General features: G+C 37.2%; 1 protein-coding gene across 2 annotated transcripts in view; it reads right to left on the bottom strand.

Annotated features, from left to right (window-relative positions):
* Window positions 1–17704, bottom strand: part of PDE7B (phosphodiesterase 7B) — a 175999-nt gene extending 158295 nt beyond the window's left edge. The window contains exons 1-2 of one of the 2 annotated variants that reach the window (XM_071549129.1): window positions 17618–17704; window positions 17344–17458 (exon numbers count right to left, since the gene is read on the bottom strand). In XM_071549129.1, the coding sequence (XP_071405230.1) occupies window positions 17344–17364 (21 nt within the window). In that variant the 5' untranslated portion in view covers window positions 17365–17458; window positions 17618–17704. The other variant, XM_071549130.1, reaches the window with a different exon arrangement.
* Window positions 17705–18161: the final 457 nt, after the last annotated feature.

Here is an 18161-nt window from a genome sequence, read left to right as displayed (position 1 = left end):
ATGGAGCTACTATTCATCTTCTAAAAGCATAAATACTGAATGAAAGCATATGTTGTATTTGAAACATTTACTATCATGTTCCTTTTGAACTCCAACAGTACACTACTGGATGTGCCAGGAAATTATCAAAGCACAGATGACCTAGAATGCCCACTAGCAAAAGGGTACCTTATCTAATATGAATTAATGGGTAAGATGTATTGATGCAGAATTTGTTCTGAATAATAAAAGCAGCAACAGACATAACCCAGAATCCTCAAAATATTCTGAAACATAGTGGAAACATAGTTTGAATTATCTGCATTGTTTTGATGAACAATTAAAGATATTAATTTCTATGCTTTCTTGAAATCATTGGTTAGCTTGGCTCTCCCTGTTACAGGAACTTGCTAATAGAGGAATGTCCCTTCTGACCTCTTCCTAAGTGATATATTTACATTTGCAGCTGGTGGCTGCTGGCAGTCCTACCACATCTGTGGGCCTTGGCACTGCACCAGTCTGACGTGTGCCATGTCTAATGCTGAGAGTCACTGAATGGTTGAGGTTGGAAGGAACTTCTGGAGATCACCTGGTTCATAGCCTGTTCCTATCTTTCTAATACCCTCCATGAGCTATTTACACACAGTGATAATACCTTTTCTGAGCCTTCTTTTCTCTGGACTGAACAGACACAACTTTCTCAGCCTCTCCCTGCATGACAGATCCTCCAAGTCCTTAGTCACCTTTATGGTGCTTCACTGAACTCACTCCAGTAACTCCATGTGTTTCTTCTGCTGAGGAGTCCAGAACTGGATGCAGTGCTCCAGATGCAGCTTCACACCATGGATTGTTAATAAACTATTACCTTCTAATGATCTCAGGAAAAGTTACTGTTAAGGACTGTGAATTAAGAAGGCCTACAAAGGTTTTGTTAGATCAAATCAAGACTGATTCAAAGGTAGGCTTACAATTTAACTTAGGAAGCATGCACCAGAAAGAGTAACTTCTAATACAAGTACAGTTTGAGTTCCTCAAAAAGAACAAAAGTATTTTTACTTTGAAGTAAATTTAAAAGGTAAGATCTACATCATTGACAAAAATGTTACCTCTGAAAAAGTTATGTGCTTCATTAGTTCATTTTAACAAACAAAAATTTACATATCATCTTATGCAACAGTTAACCAATACAAATATCTAAGCTTAGTTTTGTATGTTTGCATTGTTTCTCCTCTTTCATTTGCTACACTTGATTTTTGTTTCCTATTAAATGACCAAAGCAGTCGTGGCACCTTGCTGACACAGCAGCCAGCAGCTGGCACAATGGAGAAGGCCCAGGAAAACAGGCAGAGCTGTAATGCAAGTAAATCCAAAGACAGTAAAAACATGGGAAAAAAATCCTTCATGAAAACAAATATTCATTTGTTTTTCATGCAGGTTTGTCTTTAGCTTGTATTTTAAAGGAAAGCTAGACTTTGCTATGATACCATGAAACAATTTAGAGATCTTTGACAAAATTTGGTGTAAGGAAAGAAAAACATGTTTTTTCACAACAAAATGTTCACTGGTCTACCAAAGTACTGACCTGTATTTTATTTTTACATATGAATATAGGAGTAGAATCAGTTTATCTGACAAATATTTCTATATGTCAGGATTAAGCTGTCCAGCAGAGAAAAAACTTTGCATTAGAGAAGCCATACCAGATGAGAAAAGGATTAAATCATATCAGGTTTCCAGGAATAGGTAGTATTGACTTATTCACATAAAGATACAAAATGTCTGTTTATATCTTGATACCCTACATCTTGATGCTGGTGATAGGAAATTTCTTCCTGATCCTGTGGAATACAAATTCATGCTTTCAAATGGAAATACACTACCATTACCTTTTTCAAACACCACACATATACTGCAGATTCCTTCTCACTCATTTCCAGTAACAAATAGGTTTTGGATGCTAATCACTTTGAATTTACATCCTTTTCTGCTAGTTCTCAAGTCCATCCTTCACTTAAAGTAACATTATATTGAAAAAGAGTTTGCTCACAGTAAGAACTCAAAGATAATGAAGCAAATGATGGAAGGCAAAAACACTCTCTGCAGAACCCAGATACTACAGGGAAGCACCATGGCTTTGCAAAACATGGCTCCGGTGGATTGCTCTTCTAGCAAAGCGTCATGTGGTCATTTAACTTTTCTAGTCAAATTAAGAGAAACAGTATTCCCAACCAGCTATGGAAGATGCTAATTTGACATGAGCATGATACACACAGAAAAACGGAGGTAGCAAGATGTTATATTATTATTATCTCATCTGACTTTGTAAGCTCTATTTACTCTGTTCTTGAAAATCAATGCTTCAGACTTCCTACATGTTGTACTAGAAAAGGATATTATGGATCAGGGATTTTTTTTCTTGCAGTATTGAACCTATGCCTAGTGATGTTCATTTTTACAAGAGTTATGTTCAGTTAATTCATGTAAAAATTCCCATTTGTATTCTAAATTATCTTCTGCTGTAAGTAACAAATCCATTTATAAAGATTTAATAAGAAAATCTCTAAGTAGGTCTCGAAGGCTAGACTGGCTAATGACAGTATTGACTTGAATATATATACATTTTAAATTACACTGTTTTGTATTGATGTACTTGCTCTAAATCTTTAGTTGCTACAGATAATTTCATACAATTTTTAGAAACCTTGTATTTTAGGGAAGAAACTCCTTTCATAATATTGTCATGAAATGAAAAGAGCATATTTTTTTCTTATTGAAAACAGAGAAAATTAAGATAGTGATCTATGATTTTCTACATGTAAGTATTAAGAATCAGTATCACAGGATCAAATATGAGTCAAAGTCTACTGAGTTTGTACTAAGTTGAACCACCAGTACTGTCTGACTTGATAGCACACTTCAGTTTTTCTGTATTCACCCCTGGCATCTGATTTATTGATTCCTTTCTCTGTACTCATTTTAGTGAACATTAACCTCTGAGGTTACTCAGCAGTGTTCTTCAACCGACCATCCTAACCCACTAGCACAGGACCTGCCACATCAGAAAAAACCCAAATACCTCTCAATAATATTGTAGCAGTTGACGCTACTAGTAAAAACGACTGACATAACCTGGTATATCAGACCTCAGTCAGCCATATGACAGGCATAACAGTTCCCAGGAATAGCCAGTGAGGGCTAACAAAGGCCACCAGTGGCACCATTTGGTGTGTTTGATGACACTGTGAGGCATAGCCAGGAGGACTGCAATGGTCTGAAGGCAGGCAAATCAGGGAGCACACTTGACTCACAGGCTTCAGAAGTCTGTAGAAGACATAGCTAAACAGGTCCATAGACTCAACTTCCAGCAGACACAAGTGCAACTAGATCTTCACTATGAAAATGAAGTTGCGGAGATTATTTGCATTTGCTTTTTAGCAACAGTGTTCTGTCCATTTGTTGCTTCTTGATAGGATATTTCTGATTAAAAAGAATGACAAGTTTTGCTGTGCAAAAAAAGCTGCTGCTTATCTGCCTTTGAAACAGATATGAGAGCTGAAATCCAGGCTGAAATCCATCTCTTAAAGATATTAAAACAGCACAGGCCCAGAAAAGTCTGAGAATATAACTGTCTAAATCTCATTGAGCAACTGATTTTTTTCCTAGGAGCTAAACTGTTTCCTAGCATTTAAATTATTCTTTGTCAAACTGCTTCTTTTATCAAGACTTCCCACATCACAAGGTGATATTACAAGAATAACACACAGGGAATATTCCAACTTAACTGGTATGAGTGGAGGTACAAGAACAGGGAAAATAAAGAATTAGACAGACGGCAATGCCTAGAGGCCTCGTACATTGTTTGTTGTCAAACACTAATAGCTTAGTTTGATGTTTCTAAGAGTGATGTAAAACAACTGGTAACCTTTGCCCATTCCTTACTCTGGAATTCCCATATACCAAATGCCACCGAGGCAGAGTAGCTTCCCTGGGATGGCTGCCAACACTGTGAGTACAGCTAGCTGAAAATAAACTTGGTGCCAAGAAGATGCAAAGGGCAATCGCTTAAAGGGAAAGATGCCATCAGAGAATTAAGCGCAAGCACTAAAAGACTACAGCAACAGTGAGAGAGGCATACATGTCTTTAAAGTGAGAACCAAGGGACAATTGCAAAGCAACTACTGTGGTTCTTACAACTTATTTCATTAGTTACAATAATTTCAGGTGTCTGTAGGCAAGATTATTTTAAATTTCTACTTATTTCTGCAGAGTGATCAAGAATGTGGAATCTAGACAGAGGCATAGCCTGATTCACTGAAGTGCTAGTTCACAAGCAAATGAGATAATTCTGCCAAATTAATTTATTTATGCACAAATGTTTGTTGGGAGATGTGCAAAGGCATCATATTCCCAGAAAGACTGCTAGATAAAGATGTTTGACTCTTCAAAGTAAAATGCAATAGAGATTAGTTGTCAGAATATTAACATAGAACTTACGTAAAACACATAAACCAAGTAAGGCCTGGTTGACAAAACCAGAGGGCAGGATTTTCCTTATTATCAGACTCAGATATAAATCAAATACTAAAACTGGGAACAGTACTAATTTCTTTATGTAACATATCCCTCTTCCATACATGGACGATTACCACAAAGCCAAGCAGACTTTGTCTTGCACATGCAAGAATAGAATTTGGTTTATTTCTACCATGTACCATGCAGTTTTTCAGGACACCTTGAGTGGTTTCACATCCAGTCATAAACCTGATCTTTCATATTATGAGTTTCTGTTAGATGCTAATTTCTTTTTCATGTCTGTATTTAATAACTCACAAACAATTCATAATTGAAATCTTTCACAGATATAAAATTTAGGTTTTAAAAATACTTCAAATCCAAAAATATATTCTGCCAGTTTTTCAATGCAACTAATGAAAAAATATCTTAATAGACTTTTCAAAAATGTTATTATAATTGAGAACTTAAATATTGGTGCTGTGAACTGGTAATGTCAAGACCTGCAGAGACATTGGCATTTGCTCAATTTTTAAACTCCTATATGCAAAGCTATTCACATAATTAAATACCTTGTTAGAGATATTACACCTTCAGAGTATCTAAAATCACAATTCTCCATTAAAAAAAAAAGAGATCATATTATTGCTGTGAAACACATCATTTGCAGGTAATGTCATAATCATTTTTCTTTCACATTATCAAGTAAAATTGCTACAACAAATTCTCAAAGGATGCGTGAATGGTCCAGATAATTGCATGCAATGGGATGTCACAGGGTGAATCAATGAGGTTAGTAAATGTTCTGGACTACATAAATAATGATCTTTTTTCTTGTTTCTAAAAGTCAAATCTTTAAGTTTCCAACAGTCTTCTCCAATTATTTTTTTCTATTTTATTCCTCATCCTTAGGGGCGAATACTTTCCAGTACTGCATAAACTAGGATTACAGCATCTGTTACATACAATTTGTAGTCTCAATTACTCTCTTAAACATGTGATGACTTCTTGGAAAAATTGTGAGAAATGTGTCTTGCCTTAGAAATGGAAATGCTGAAGAATATGATAATCCTCAGCTCCTTAGCAGCTCATTTTGAAATTTCACAGAGATGTCTCTTACACAAACAACCTGTCCTGATGCTAGAGACAGCCTTTATATCACCAGAATTGTGTAGCCCACCATTGTAGAGAAATATGTGTAAAGTTGGACCCATGCCTCCAAGAACCCTGATATTTAACAGATTTAATACATTTTTGGTCAGCCAGCATGTAAATACTTGGGAGCCAAGAGATCAAGACTTGATGGAAACCAGAAGAAACAGTGATGATATAGACTTAATACCAGCAATTTTATAGCAGTGATTACATTGACCTAATATTAGCAATTTTAGAGTCAGTATCAGATGGAGAAAGGTGCATTATTACTGATGCTTAAAATAGCTTAAGATACAGTGCAATCCCCCCCACCCCCCACCCCAGCATTGTTTTCTGTATCCACTCTTTCCCATTTTTTCCTCCTCCATCCTTTCAATCCCTATCTGCCCATGCCCTGCCCACAAAATCTGAAGCAGAGCTGGGGCTTTTGGGTCAGGGATGACAAGTTCTCCATGGGAGATTCTGCTCACAGCCATGCAGCATGGGCTGTGTCCACTGATGTCAAGGAAAAGGTTAGCACAACTATGGGATCCCACAATTCAGCATTCTCTGCTGTGGGGATGTCTATGGCAACAAAGCTTCAGGGTATGTGAAGTTTCCACCCTGCCTGCTGAAACAAGTCTGTGCTTTGGGTTGAGCAGAAGATGGGTACAGTTTTTACTCAGGGTGCATATGGTAGGTGAACCAAACCCTTAAGTTTTATTTTAAAAAGTAAAAATCAAATAGATTCTTGAATTGATTCTAGCCTCAGTTTAAGAACTCCAAATCCCTAGGATACAGAACAATTTGCCTTAACAAATTATTTATTTTATGAAATGGCAAATTTCCATAGTATAAAGCTCTGTCAATATAAACTGCTTATACAAACGTTTGGTTGTTTTACAGGCAAATAACTAGATTCATAGACAAAGAGTAGAAAGCTAAATACTACATTTAAACACTAAATACTTTCTGAGTTAATACAAACCAATTTTCTGAGTTAGAAAACATGGAGTGACAAAAGCTTGAATATCCAACTCGTAAAAGATTTATGCACCGATAGAGAAGCCATTTCCAAGACTTTAACACATTTTTTTCCAGAGTTTCTACCCGTGGGAAATAGAGGCGTCTAACTCAACTGAATCTTACTGATCTGATGAGCATTTTACCTACAACATTTTCATACCCTGCTGGCACTACAACACACTTTGCAACACAGAGCAAGAGTCTTAAATAAACTCTTAGGTCAATACAATTTCCCCCAGGTTAGCATTGCATTTGGTATGAGTCTGAAAATGATACAATGTTCCTGTTTGGGATCTGTAGTCTCTGAGACCACCTCTGCTTGCCTTTCTCCCTTTTACTCTGTTATCAACCATAATCAGAAATGCTTCTGATATTTTGTGATTGACAAGGCTATACCTTCCTCCCATGCCTGCCTACAGCATGGTACACCATCTTTCTGTAAGAAACTCTGCTCTCATTTGTGAAGGACAGTGTAGTTGCAATGGCTCACAAGCAAAACACAAAAAGATTATTTTTCCTTTGATATTTCCATTTCCTAAAATTAGTTAGATAAAAATTCTTTATCCCTAAATGTAGGAATAAGATACGTTTTTACAAGTAGCAAGCAGTTTCTGTGAATGTAATGTAGAACATGGACAGAAGAGGCACAGTTTTTGAAATAGCCTCCCCAAAACATTTTAAAGAAGAGGGTAAATTTACACATTCTGACTTTGGTTCCTAAAAGAATCTTCATTTAAAGAAGTGTTGGGACTGACAAAGTCAAACTAATACTATTATTTCTATGCCTCAATTTGTATAGCTAATATTGGTAAAGCCTGTCTTAAAAAACCCATGTTTTTCTTTATTCATTAATGTGTTCAGAAACAACCTCTGTCTAAATGATGATTTTCAGTAAGACATCTTTTTACACTAGACTCTCTGAGAACAGTGAATGACATTGCATGCATGAAGTATGAAAAATACCTTGTATTTTCTTATACCATATGTGGTAATGTCACGACTTGGTTAATGCAATTTTGCATCTCCCTAGGCTAAGACTAAGGCAATTTCCTTTACATGACTGACTTTCCAATCAAAACTGGAACAGATTGCCCAGAGAGGTTATGGAGTTTCCCTCACTGGAGATATTGAAGAACTGTCTGGATGCACTTCTGTGTAATCTACTCTAGGATGATGCTGCTTGAGCAGGGAGGTTGGACCTATGGTCCCTTCCAACCTGAGCTATTTTGTGATTCTGTGAGCTCCTCTTCCAGGTGCAAGGAACTGTAGGAACGGATTGAGGTTCATAGGTAAGATGCAGAGGAACGTTAACTAGAAAACAACCTGTGTGCTCAGCAGGTACTTGATGTTTAAAAGCAGTAAGGAAAATTTAAGGGACCAGATGAAAATTACTGCACCTCTGGTGACTTTGGTAGAAACATCTAGTGGTGGGCTGACTTCATAAAAGCTTTTCTGATCTCCTTGAGACTGAAATCTACAGGTATCCTGTGCCCCCCTATAAGTCTCTACAGTGCACACTATTTGTTGCCAGCACAGGCAAATATGTAGTGTGTCAAATGTGAATATGTTGAATCTCATCTCCCAACAAGAACTACAAGAGCAGTGTTCTTCATATTTGACTTTTTGATGTAAATTAGCTAAACCATTTTTTTCTCTCTGCTGCACTCAAGTGGCACTTCTCTGCAGAACTCAGTGGTATCAGAATTCAGATCCCAATTTGCCACAGAGACTGACTTACTATTGTGACTTTATAAATTAATTAATGTCTTGTATACTTGCAACACAGGCAAGAACTCCCTGGCTCAAAGGCATTAGATTTGCTTGTGTTGAACTTAATAAAGTGTAAAACAGTTTAGGTAATGAAGAAGTTGTTAACATCCCATGGTGACTAATTTTCTGTCTGCTACTAGGAGAAAGAGCATTAATTCCCATGCCAGAACCTATAAATCAGTGTAGCGAAAATGTAACTTTAAGACGTGTTCTCAGGAGAAAATAGGGGTAACGGAGTCAAAAAGGAGAATTGCCCTTTTCATATATTATTTTTAAAAATGTCTCTAGAAATTGAGGAAGTAGCTCAAAGGCTTTTGAAGTTCTCTTAAAATCAGAGCTGAAGAAGTTCAGCTGTCAAAGCACTGTCAACGAATGGCAATTAAAGGATGACTACTGATCACTGAGACCTCTCTGGAACTTTTGAGAATTTTTTGAGAACGGTTTGCTTAATTTTAATCTAATTTTCATCAGCTATCATAAAAGGGTGCAATGCCAAACATGGATTGGCATTAAATGTTTTATTTTTTTGTGAAACATGTAATAGTTTTCACTAATACATAGAAAGCAGCAGAAGTCAGATCCAGCTTGTTTACATTAGTGGTAAACATGATTAAAAGTTAAAAACTATTAGCCAAGTGATGCTTTAAAATCATGAATACCAATTTAAAAATTCTAATATAGTGAGACCAAGCTGCAGTAGCATATTAGGTGGTCCAGATTAATATGAGGCTGCCACTTGAGAGGCTTTCTGACTGGCTGACATATTTAAACATTATAATCCTCCCTTTCTCACATTATAGGATTTGAAACAGTGTTTGCTATGGTGTTTAAGCAAAAAATAAAAACCCCAACAGTATCCCACACTCTTTCACTCTGTTTGAGAAGCCCTAAAGGGCTGAATGAGAAGAATAATGGTACATTTATGGAGCATGTGAAAACCTCTTTTTAAAGCAAGTGTGTTTCACAGTTAAAAAAAAATAACCCCTACAAGCAAATCTTAACATGCAGAAATAATCTCTTCAGCACTATATAGTTGTCATATAAATAAAGCATGGATTGCTGATTTCCCCCCCACTTAAGAAAACAAAACACTAAGAAACAAAAGTAGAACTAAGTATATTGGGAGGAGGGTGAGGACTGCTTAAAGATTTGGAAAATAAAGGCTTTTGTGACCTTTGAGCTTTAAATTAAGGTGTCATGAAATAAAAAGATCTAAGCAGACTTTTCAAAATGGTCACTGGAACCACAACTTCACAGAGTCATCAAGGCTGAGAGACCTTTGAGATCATGTAGTCCAACTACCCATCACTCACCTCTGCTCACTAGCAGTTACCCAAACCACACAAAGTCTCTGTACCCATCAGTCCTCACAAGCAAGCTGGAAATTCTGCACTAGCCATGAAATCCTTTTTTTCCTCTTTAAAATACATAAAAGCTTTCTTCTTAAAAAACAACTATCTGTTGGAAGAAAAGTTGTTCATGAGGTGGTGCTTGTTTGGAGAAAACACCCATCAGAATGGTTTCTTGGGTTCAGGACTGAACTCCTGGAGCTGCAGGTGAAGATCTGCTTAAAACAACCTTTGTGTGCCCCTTCAGCAGTGTAGAAGATCTAGTTCCATGCTGGGGCTAATTGTGGGGCAGTGGGCTCTGGGTTGCCTCTGCCAGGTCCCACAAACACATCGTGCAGCCCTTAGGAGACATTGCAGTGGCAATCCATCCCAGGAAAGCTGACAGAAGCAGAGAGGGAACTTGACTGTTTTTCTCCCCTGCCTTCTTGAAAACACTAAGACCAGGCTATTGGCTACTTCTGTCTGAGGTAGAAAGGGAAAACATTTCCAGGCAACCTCTTGCATACAGCAATTTTTCAGATCCAGCCATTTCATTTAGAGGCTAAAGTAAATTTGAGCTTTTTTGAAAGCCTGACCATTTCTGTTAGTTTTGATGATAACATACGGGGTGAACTTCGTTCAACATCCTGATATTGCACTGGTATTCCTTACCATACTATTACAGAAGTTATACTTTGGTAGTGGATATAATTATTATAGATACAGTTTTGTGGTTCAAAGACATGGGATGTTACAGTCTTACTACATGAAAAATATTTTGTGATACAGCATAGTACATGTTGGAACCTAAGCAAAATTACTATATCTCTCTTATTCCTCAGCTTTTAAAAATACTACTTACATAGCTGTGTCCCTGAAACAGATCATGGTCTGCACTGAAACAGATCATGGTCTTCACTGAAAACAAGCAACATCAGCCTCTTCTCTATTACAAATATATACAGCTTAGCAGAGGCTAGCACATAAGCAAAAAATTAACTGTGGGGTTCTGATTTCAAATAAAATCTTGTAAACTTTAATTTTCTGTGAGAAAGGGAAGAAGAGAAGGGAGGTTCAGAGTGTGATGGAAGGAAAAGAATGCATCACAGTTTCTGTGGAGCCATCAAAGCAGCCCTATGGTACCACAATGCTGAAGAAGTTGTGGAAAGCTGGTAAGAAACAGATATAACAAAAGGTTAATGAACCTAAAATTTGATCTAACTGGTGAAGAGGAGTGCTTTAAGTCCTGAAAGCACAGCAGGTCTGATCTTTCACAGATATAAATTGGTGGAGTCCTATTAAACTCAGTGGAATCAAGCCATTTTACACTCTCGTACACAATCTAATTTGAGTCTCGTTTTTATCTCTCGGTCCTTCTGCTTTTCAAAGCAGTCCTACAAAAACTAAACAACTGTGCACCTGAGTAATGTGTTCAGTGAACAAATACATTTCATTTGTATTTTTCTAGACTATCCTTAGTTTGTTCAAGGAAATGAAGTTTTAAATAAGAGAATTTTAATTAGTATTGTAAGAGCATTTTGAAGAGTCTTTTTCAATAACAGTGTTCTCTGATCTGCTAAAATAGAAAGCAACTAACTGTCCTCCCAAGCCTTGAACATGCAAAGCTGCCCTCTCTTCTTTACTGATGTGTGCAAATTCTCCTTTATTACAGGACTAATTATTGTTTTCCTGGCTGTCTTACAGTCTTCTAATGACCATGTTGATTAAACTGAAGATACACTGCCTAATTACATTTATGATGGTCATTCTGATGCCACTTGAACATTGTTATTAATAGATACTCAATATTATGGCAGTGTATAAAACAGAAATGACTTTGCTTAAGTAATACAGAGCCAAGTCATATTCCAGCATTTGAAATAGAAAGGGCCTGTAGCCTGTTCGAACACAGGTGTCAGTTAACACAAAGCCAGAAGTGTGCTTTCTTCATTAAGACATCATGCATCTGTTTTCATCTGTCTCTGGGTGTCTATGTGAAAGCTTCAGCTCCTTCCCAGCAGGCTGGTATGCACCAAGTCCTCATTCTGTCTAACCTGCTCAGAGGTTTAAAGCCAAGTGTGAGTGGTAAATTGAGGAAAAGACAAAACCAAATGTCAGGTGTTGCCTGCATTTAGCATACTTCAGTGTGTAGCTGCATACATGAGTGATGCTACACCCTCAATTTCTTGTGGAAGCTGGTGTTCTTCTACAGAAATGCTAAACAGATTATGCCCTCTGGGGTGGTCTACGCAGAGCTCTCAGTTGTCCTTCTATACCAGGATCATCATATAGAAAGGGCAAAATAGCTACATGCTTTGGATAACAACTGAATTTTTGAGAAAGTACTATGGCATTTCATGTCAAAATGTGCTTGTTTCCAGAACACAGTAACTACCTGAGGATCGACATCTCTCTTTCCAAGGGATGAGTCCTTGCACACTTGATAACTCTGCCACCTCATACTAAGACAAGCCTCAGAGCTTAGCCAGTCTTTACATGCATTCTAGGAAGTGTGCTAAGGGAAAAAGCTAGGGTAAAGGGAAGGAGAAGAATAAGAACATACATACCCTTTCTTTCAGAACGAAAAAAGGGAAAATTCCAAAGGGAGAAGAACTGATTGCACAGTAGCTCAATACCATCCTTCAAGAGCTTTCCTGAGATTGAGGTTTCTAAACTTCACTTTTACAGACATGTATTTCTCTAAGCCATCCCTGAGTTGCTGCATATTCAGTCAAAACATGCCTACCTCTCGCTTTATTCTTGGAAAAGCAACGATCATCCTTTCAAAAACATCTTTCCTACATACAGGTGGTTTAGTATCATAGACTCTGCTACGAACAACCATGCATAAAACTTCCATATAGGTCCTGACAGCAGTTGACTCACAAATATGTTTTTATGCCTCCGTGACAATTAGCTAAACTTAGGCTGACAGGAGATTCTGTGCTCTACTTTAAAAAACCTTACACTGCCAGCATTAACACACACTATAGTGAGATATTAGTTGGTGACTTTTTTGATACCAGAAATTTTTGTGAATAACTTGTATAAACCTAGAAGTTACAGAAAAAAATGCCTCTGCAACAATTTTCTTCTAAATATTTGTTTCTTATTTTTTAAAATAACCTACTCATAGAGAAGTAGATCTTGCTGCTTGTCTCTGCAGACAATTCTTCTTTAGCTAAACTGTAACCAATTTGTCTCTGTGTATGACTGGGAGAATCCAAACTGTTCATGCCTACCTATTAAGAGGAAGAGATCATCAGCTATGTTTATCCATCCAGGCAACTTGGATGTCTTATTTGGCTGGACAGTAAGCTAGCAGAAGAATATCATATGCCACCATAATGTGGCATATGTCACTATGTGACTTAAATAAATAGCTAAACTGAGTTCTTATCCATCTTCACTCACAGCTCCCACCATGAAGAAAAACAAAACAAAAAATACAACTCAATAGAGCTTTTTCATTAATCTAACTTCTCTATTTTGACACTGTTTACATAATAAAATGATAGTCATAGATTCTTCACTTTTAAAGCAAAAGAATAAGTGACAAATATATATCAAAATTACTGGACTGCCGATATCACACTATTAAATTTGTGCAAAAAGAAATACTTAACTCATATGACTGCTGTTTTTTGAGAATTGTCTCTGTCACAAACTTTTCACTTAGTTTTGTCACTGAAGTCTGGCTTCTGGAACTGCTCTCTCTTCTATCTGATCTGGCTCTGATCTGCTAATTTTCTACTTCAAAACTAGAGTCTTTAAAACAGATAGCTACCACCAACCCAGACCTGAGCACTGTGAACCCTAGGAATGTATTTTCTGAATCCCACAGTTTGTTATAGAAAAACAGAAATGACAATTTCAGAGGTTCAAATATTGTTTTCTAATGTGATTTTTTTTTGAATGATACTGTAGTAAGAATAATAGTAAAAATGACATTTAAAAGTTCTCCAAACAATTTTTGGGATGATACAGAAGAATTCTTTTTGCTAAAAAATCTTCAGAAGTTGACTTTGTATTTTCAAATTCTGTAAATGAGTTAAATAAATTGTTGTTAAATACAATAGATGCATTTGCTCTAGTATTTATATAAAGCTGATACTTCAGATATGAAGAACTTCTACTACTATCAGAAGACATGTTATTTTATTTCCACTCATTTACTATGAAACACAGAAAGGTTACTGGCCATTCTCATCTGACTGCATATGTGGTACCTAGCATTGTGGCCCAGCTTCTCAGCATTTTTCATCTTTAGGTGCTAAAATTGATGCACCTTGTGTTGACCAGAGGAAAAAAAGTATCACAACTTCTAAACTGCTTTTGGACACTTAGGCTGCATGTCTGTGTCCCAGAGTCCTCAGGGTATAAACTCTAAATAACATCAGTTCTACACCCTGAAGCTTCTGACTGAAAAGTACAATTTTCACACTAGATGTAAAGCCAATGTCTCACTGAAAGTGCAATAATTGATGACCTTGCAAGGGTAAGCCTGCTTTCTGGCTGAGGAACAAAAAAAATGAATGCTATAGTTCCAATATCTTCCATGTGGATCTGAGAGAAGGAATACTGAACCATCGTTTCAGTACAAAATGCTTAATTTTGTGCTGGCAGCTGGTAAGACCCCAGCTGTTCCTTTCATTTTCATCCTGTGACAAACACATGGAATGCTGTAATAATTTCAAGCATGAAACCGGAGTAACAATATGATGATGAACAATAGTGAGTAGCTAAGAATGCTCATATACATGAGATGTCTTCCTGGCTACACCAAATGACTTGTTTTTCTCTTAGGCCAGAAAACAGGTCCAAGTCCATTAAGAGCTTTTGGCCATATATCTAACTTGATTGAAGGAGAGATTAAGTCTTAAACATTTCTTGTGATTAAATAGAGATGCATCAGGTTTTACTCTATTGAAAGTAATGGTCTGGTTAGTAGCTGACATTTCTGCTTCATACAGGTCCTATAAAGGAAATTACTGGTACAAGAGCGGCTTTTTCCCTACGAGATTGAAAAATTACCAGAAAACCATATGTGTGTCATAGAATACCGGTTTTCAGACTATTTCTCATTAAAATATGCTTTAGCTATTGGCAGAAAAAATATGCAGTAAGTGAAAAGGAGTCACATATGAGTCAATGTGTCAAATTACTTCATAATTGCAAGTGAAGGCACTGGAAAATCAGTCTGCTTCAATGACCTACCTAGAAGTCTGGTAAGGGCAGAGGGCTCAGTTTCAGAAGGAAAAAGGATATAAACAGGGAAAAAGGTGACCTGCTGTTATAATAGCATATTTATATACTAGTTTAAAGAATTAAATATTTTACAGTTTAAAAAAGTAATCTGCAATAAATTGGATTAGGCTCATCAAAGCATGCCTTACTCTGCTGGAATCACTAGAACTTCAGTGATGATAACTCCTGTCCACCCTATGGAAATAAACTTAGTATAAGTAGCCATTCATATCCCATGATACTTCTGCAATACAGCCTTTTTTTCCTCAGACAATCTGAGTGCAAATGTCAGTAACTGTTTTGTCCACTGCAGAGAGACCAACCTTAAATTGTATTTTGTTCTAGATGCTGAATCAAGATTGTTTAGAGGAAACATTGCAGATAAACTTTTCCTACTAAAGCAGAAAAAACTGTCATTTCCTCAGCTGAAGTCCACTTACCATACTTACTATTCGTATCACCACTAGTAGCTGCTACAGAATGCAGATGCAGCAAGATGTAGATTATAGAGCTTATTAACTAAGCTTCTCTGTTTGTCAAAAGAAATTAATAATTTCATTCTCCGAAATTATTATAAGCAAATGTCCTACAGTTTCTCTTTTGGAAAACTGGATATATTCATATAGTTACAGTGTCCTCCCTTAAAGAATATGCTATACTCTCTATAGACTGAGACTTCCCCTTAGATAAATTTACAAATTAATCATCTAACAAATACTATATTAACCTTTCTAGACTTGGGGCTTGACAAGCAGTGCTTTAGTTTTTGAAAACAGCTGGCAGTTCACGCAATACTTTGGGGAGGGCTAGGGAGGAGAGAATGACATAGAGATTACAGAATAATAGTTCAACCAACTAAGCTTGACTTTGGGTTGTTGAATGATATGAGAAAAAAATATCTTCAAGCATCTCCAAAGAGATGAGGCACGGAAGAGCTTATCTGTGACAAGCCTCTTTGTTTCTGCAGTCATCAGAGAAGATACAGCAAAGGAAATGGAGGAGCTGCAGTTATGCATTTGCAATACACAAAGTCCTTGTTTTCCCACTAGGCACTGCAGAATAGCAATTGTCCATTCACAGCACATAGCACATCCTCTGCATTTCAGAGCTAATATTTTTGCAGTCCTTAAGCTAGCATGCTTCAGCCTAGTGTAGTTAATTTTTGTAACCCTTTGAGGTGCACTGCTTGAGCTAGGTGTGCTCATGTTCTGCCCCTTGTTAGAGGACTTATTTTTTTCAGGTATAATTTTTAAAGTTAAACTGAAATATTTTCAAATTGCAGAGGGTTTATATCAATGGCAACATGTCAAACAGAGCTGTAAAAATCTCATTTCACAAACTGGAAATATATGAAGATTGCTAGTCATTGAACGTACCTGTATATTAGTCCAAATAACAACAGAAATCTCCTGTGTTGGCTGAAATTATTTTTAAGTCATACACTCACAGGCACATAAACTCTGACAAGTGGTTCCTCCTCTAATATTTTGGAATCACACTCTTGAGAACAATGTTAGTTTTATGGTAGCAGTTGCATTCATTTACTGCAGCACACACTGCCCACTGTACTGCTGCAATACTCATTCAAGGCAGAGCACTAGCTCGAATATGAATTGAACATATATGCCATCAAACACACGTCAGGCTACATTACTTCAACTTGCCAGCATATTTCCACTTTTCTCTGTTTAAGTAGCAAAAGCTGTATGAAAACTGGTGTTGATATAAGATGATCAGGTCTCTCCCCTCTCACTGAGGATCTGTTTCTAAGTCAAAGTGCAGACTACTTCTTAATTTTGAACTTCTGAACCCAAACCAAGTAAAGGAATCTAAGCATGCAGTGGAAAAAAAAAAAAAGCTGTACGAGTACTCCTAAAAATGAGGCCGATAGTCTTTTCTGCTTGACCTGTTTATTTCCAACTCTTCCCTTCACTGTTCTCTCTGAAAAACTCACAGTCCCCTTAGGATAGGCACAAGTTTCTGCTTTCTTCTCTGTTAATCTAAGCCAGCCAAGTCCCAGGTCTCCTCTCCCGCCACAGAGCAATACGAAAACATAGAGCAAAATCAATCACGCTTTCCTCAGGGTGGTCAGAAAGGATCAGAATAACACATTTTTTCTGAAATCTTCTGTAGCCATCAAATGGTTAAATCAACATAAGTTAAAATCTTCATCTAGTTTGAATAAAGAGAAAAGAGGAGGAAATTCAAAAACTGGTTGCTGTAGTAACAATCACCAGTAAAAATCTTTTCCACTAAAAAATACTGTTGCCTCCCTCTCCCCCTCTCAATTTTAGTCCCCCTTCAAAAAAATAAATCATGCTGCCTCTTTTAGATTTGCTGTACATACCTCAACCATTAAACAAGACATTTAACCATAGTGGCAGTTCTGTGACCTTTGAATGCCGTGAAATCTCTAAGTGGTGCGGCTTGTTCATGAAGACTTGTACTGCAGAATCCAGTAACTGCATCCAGGATTAGGAATAGAAATAAGTAATGACAGGAAACAAAAATAATAATAAAAATAAAAAAGAAAATGAAAAAGAAGAAAAAAGGAAAGGAAAAGAAAAAGAAAAAAGGAAAGAAAACCTCCCCAAGTCCCCCAACCCAGGCAATGAAACCACCTTAAGAAGCAAAAAGGCTCGGGAAGAGAGCGCACTTGAGTGCCGGGGAGCGGCTGGGTAGCGCCGGGGCTGCTGCAGTGGTGCCTGTGTCACCGCGGCTGGGAGGTGCTGGCAGCGCCGCGGCCGCGGAGCGCAGACCAATCCACAGCCGCGCCGCGGAGAAGCCTTTGCTGTTTATGTTTCCTCATTTCGGGAGTGACGTCAAAGGGTTTAGTTTTTCCTCTGCATGTGCTATTAATTTTAAGCGACTACTATGGGAGGAATGTGGCAGTGATTTAGGCAGGCTACCCTAAGTGAAAAGAACCGGAGTCATGATTTATCTGTCCTGGATTTATCTTGAAAAGATTTTATATTGAGAGGTACCAGAATGATCCAAAATATCCTCACAAAATGGAGAAAGGCTATAAATATGCTTACATATACTGAAGTGTTCTTAAATACACTCAAGATGTTTTCCAGTGAGAGCTGGGTTATCTCTATGGATTGTGGTGCAAAATCAGACCCAGTTCTGCCCTTGCCCTACTGTAAATCAGGAACTGCTTGT

The sequence above is a fragment of the Pithys albifrons genome, chromosome 2 (assembly GCF_047495875.1).
Source record: "Pithys albifrons albifrons isolate INPA30051 chromosome 2, PitAlb_v1, whole genome shotgun sequence".
NCBI lineage: Eukaryota > Metazoa > Chordata > Aves > Passeriformes > Thamnophilidae > Pithys > Pithys albifrons.
The sequence above is the reverse complement of the archived record's forward strand: the minus strand, read 5'-3'. Positions and strand labels throughout refer to the sequence as shown.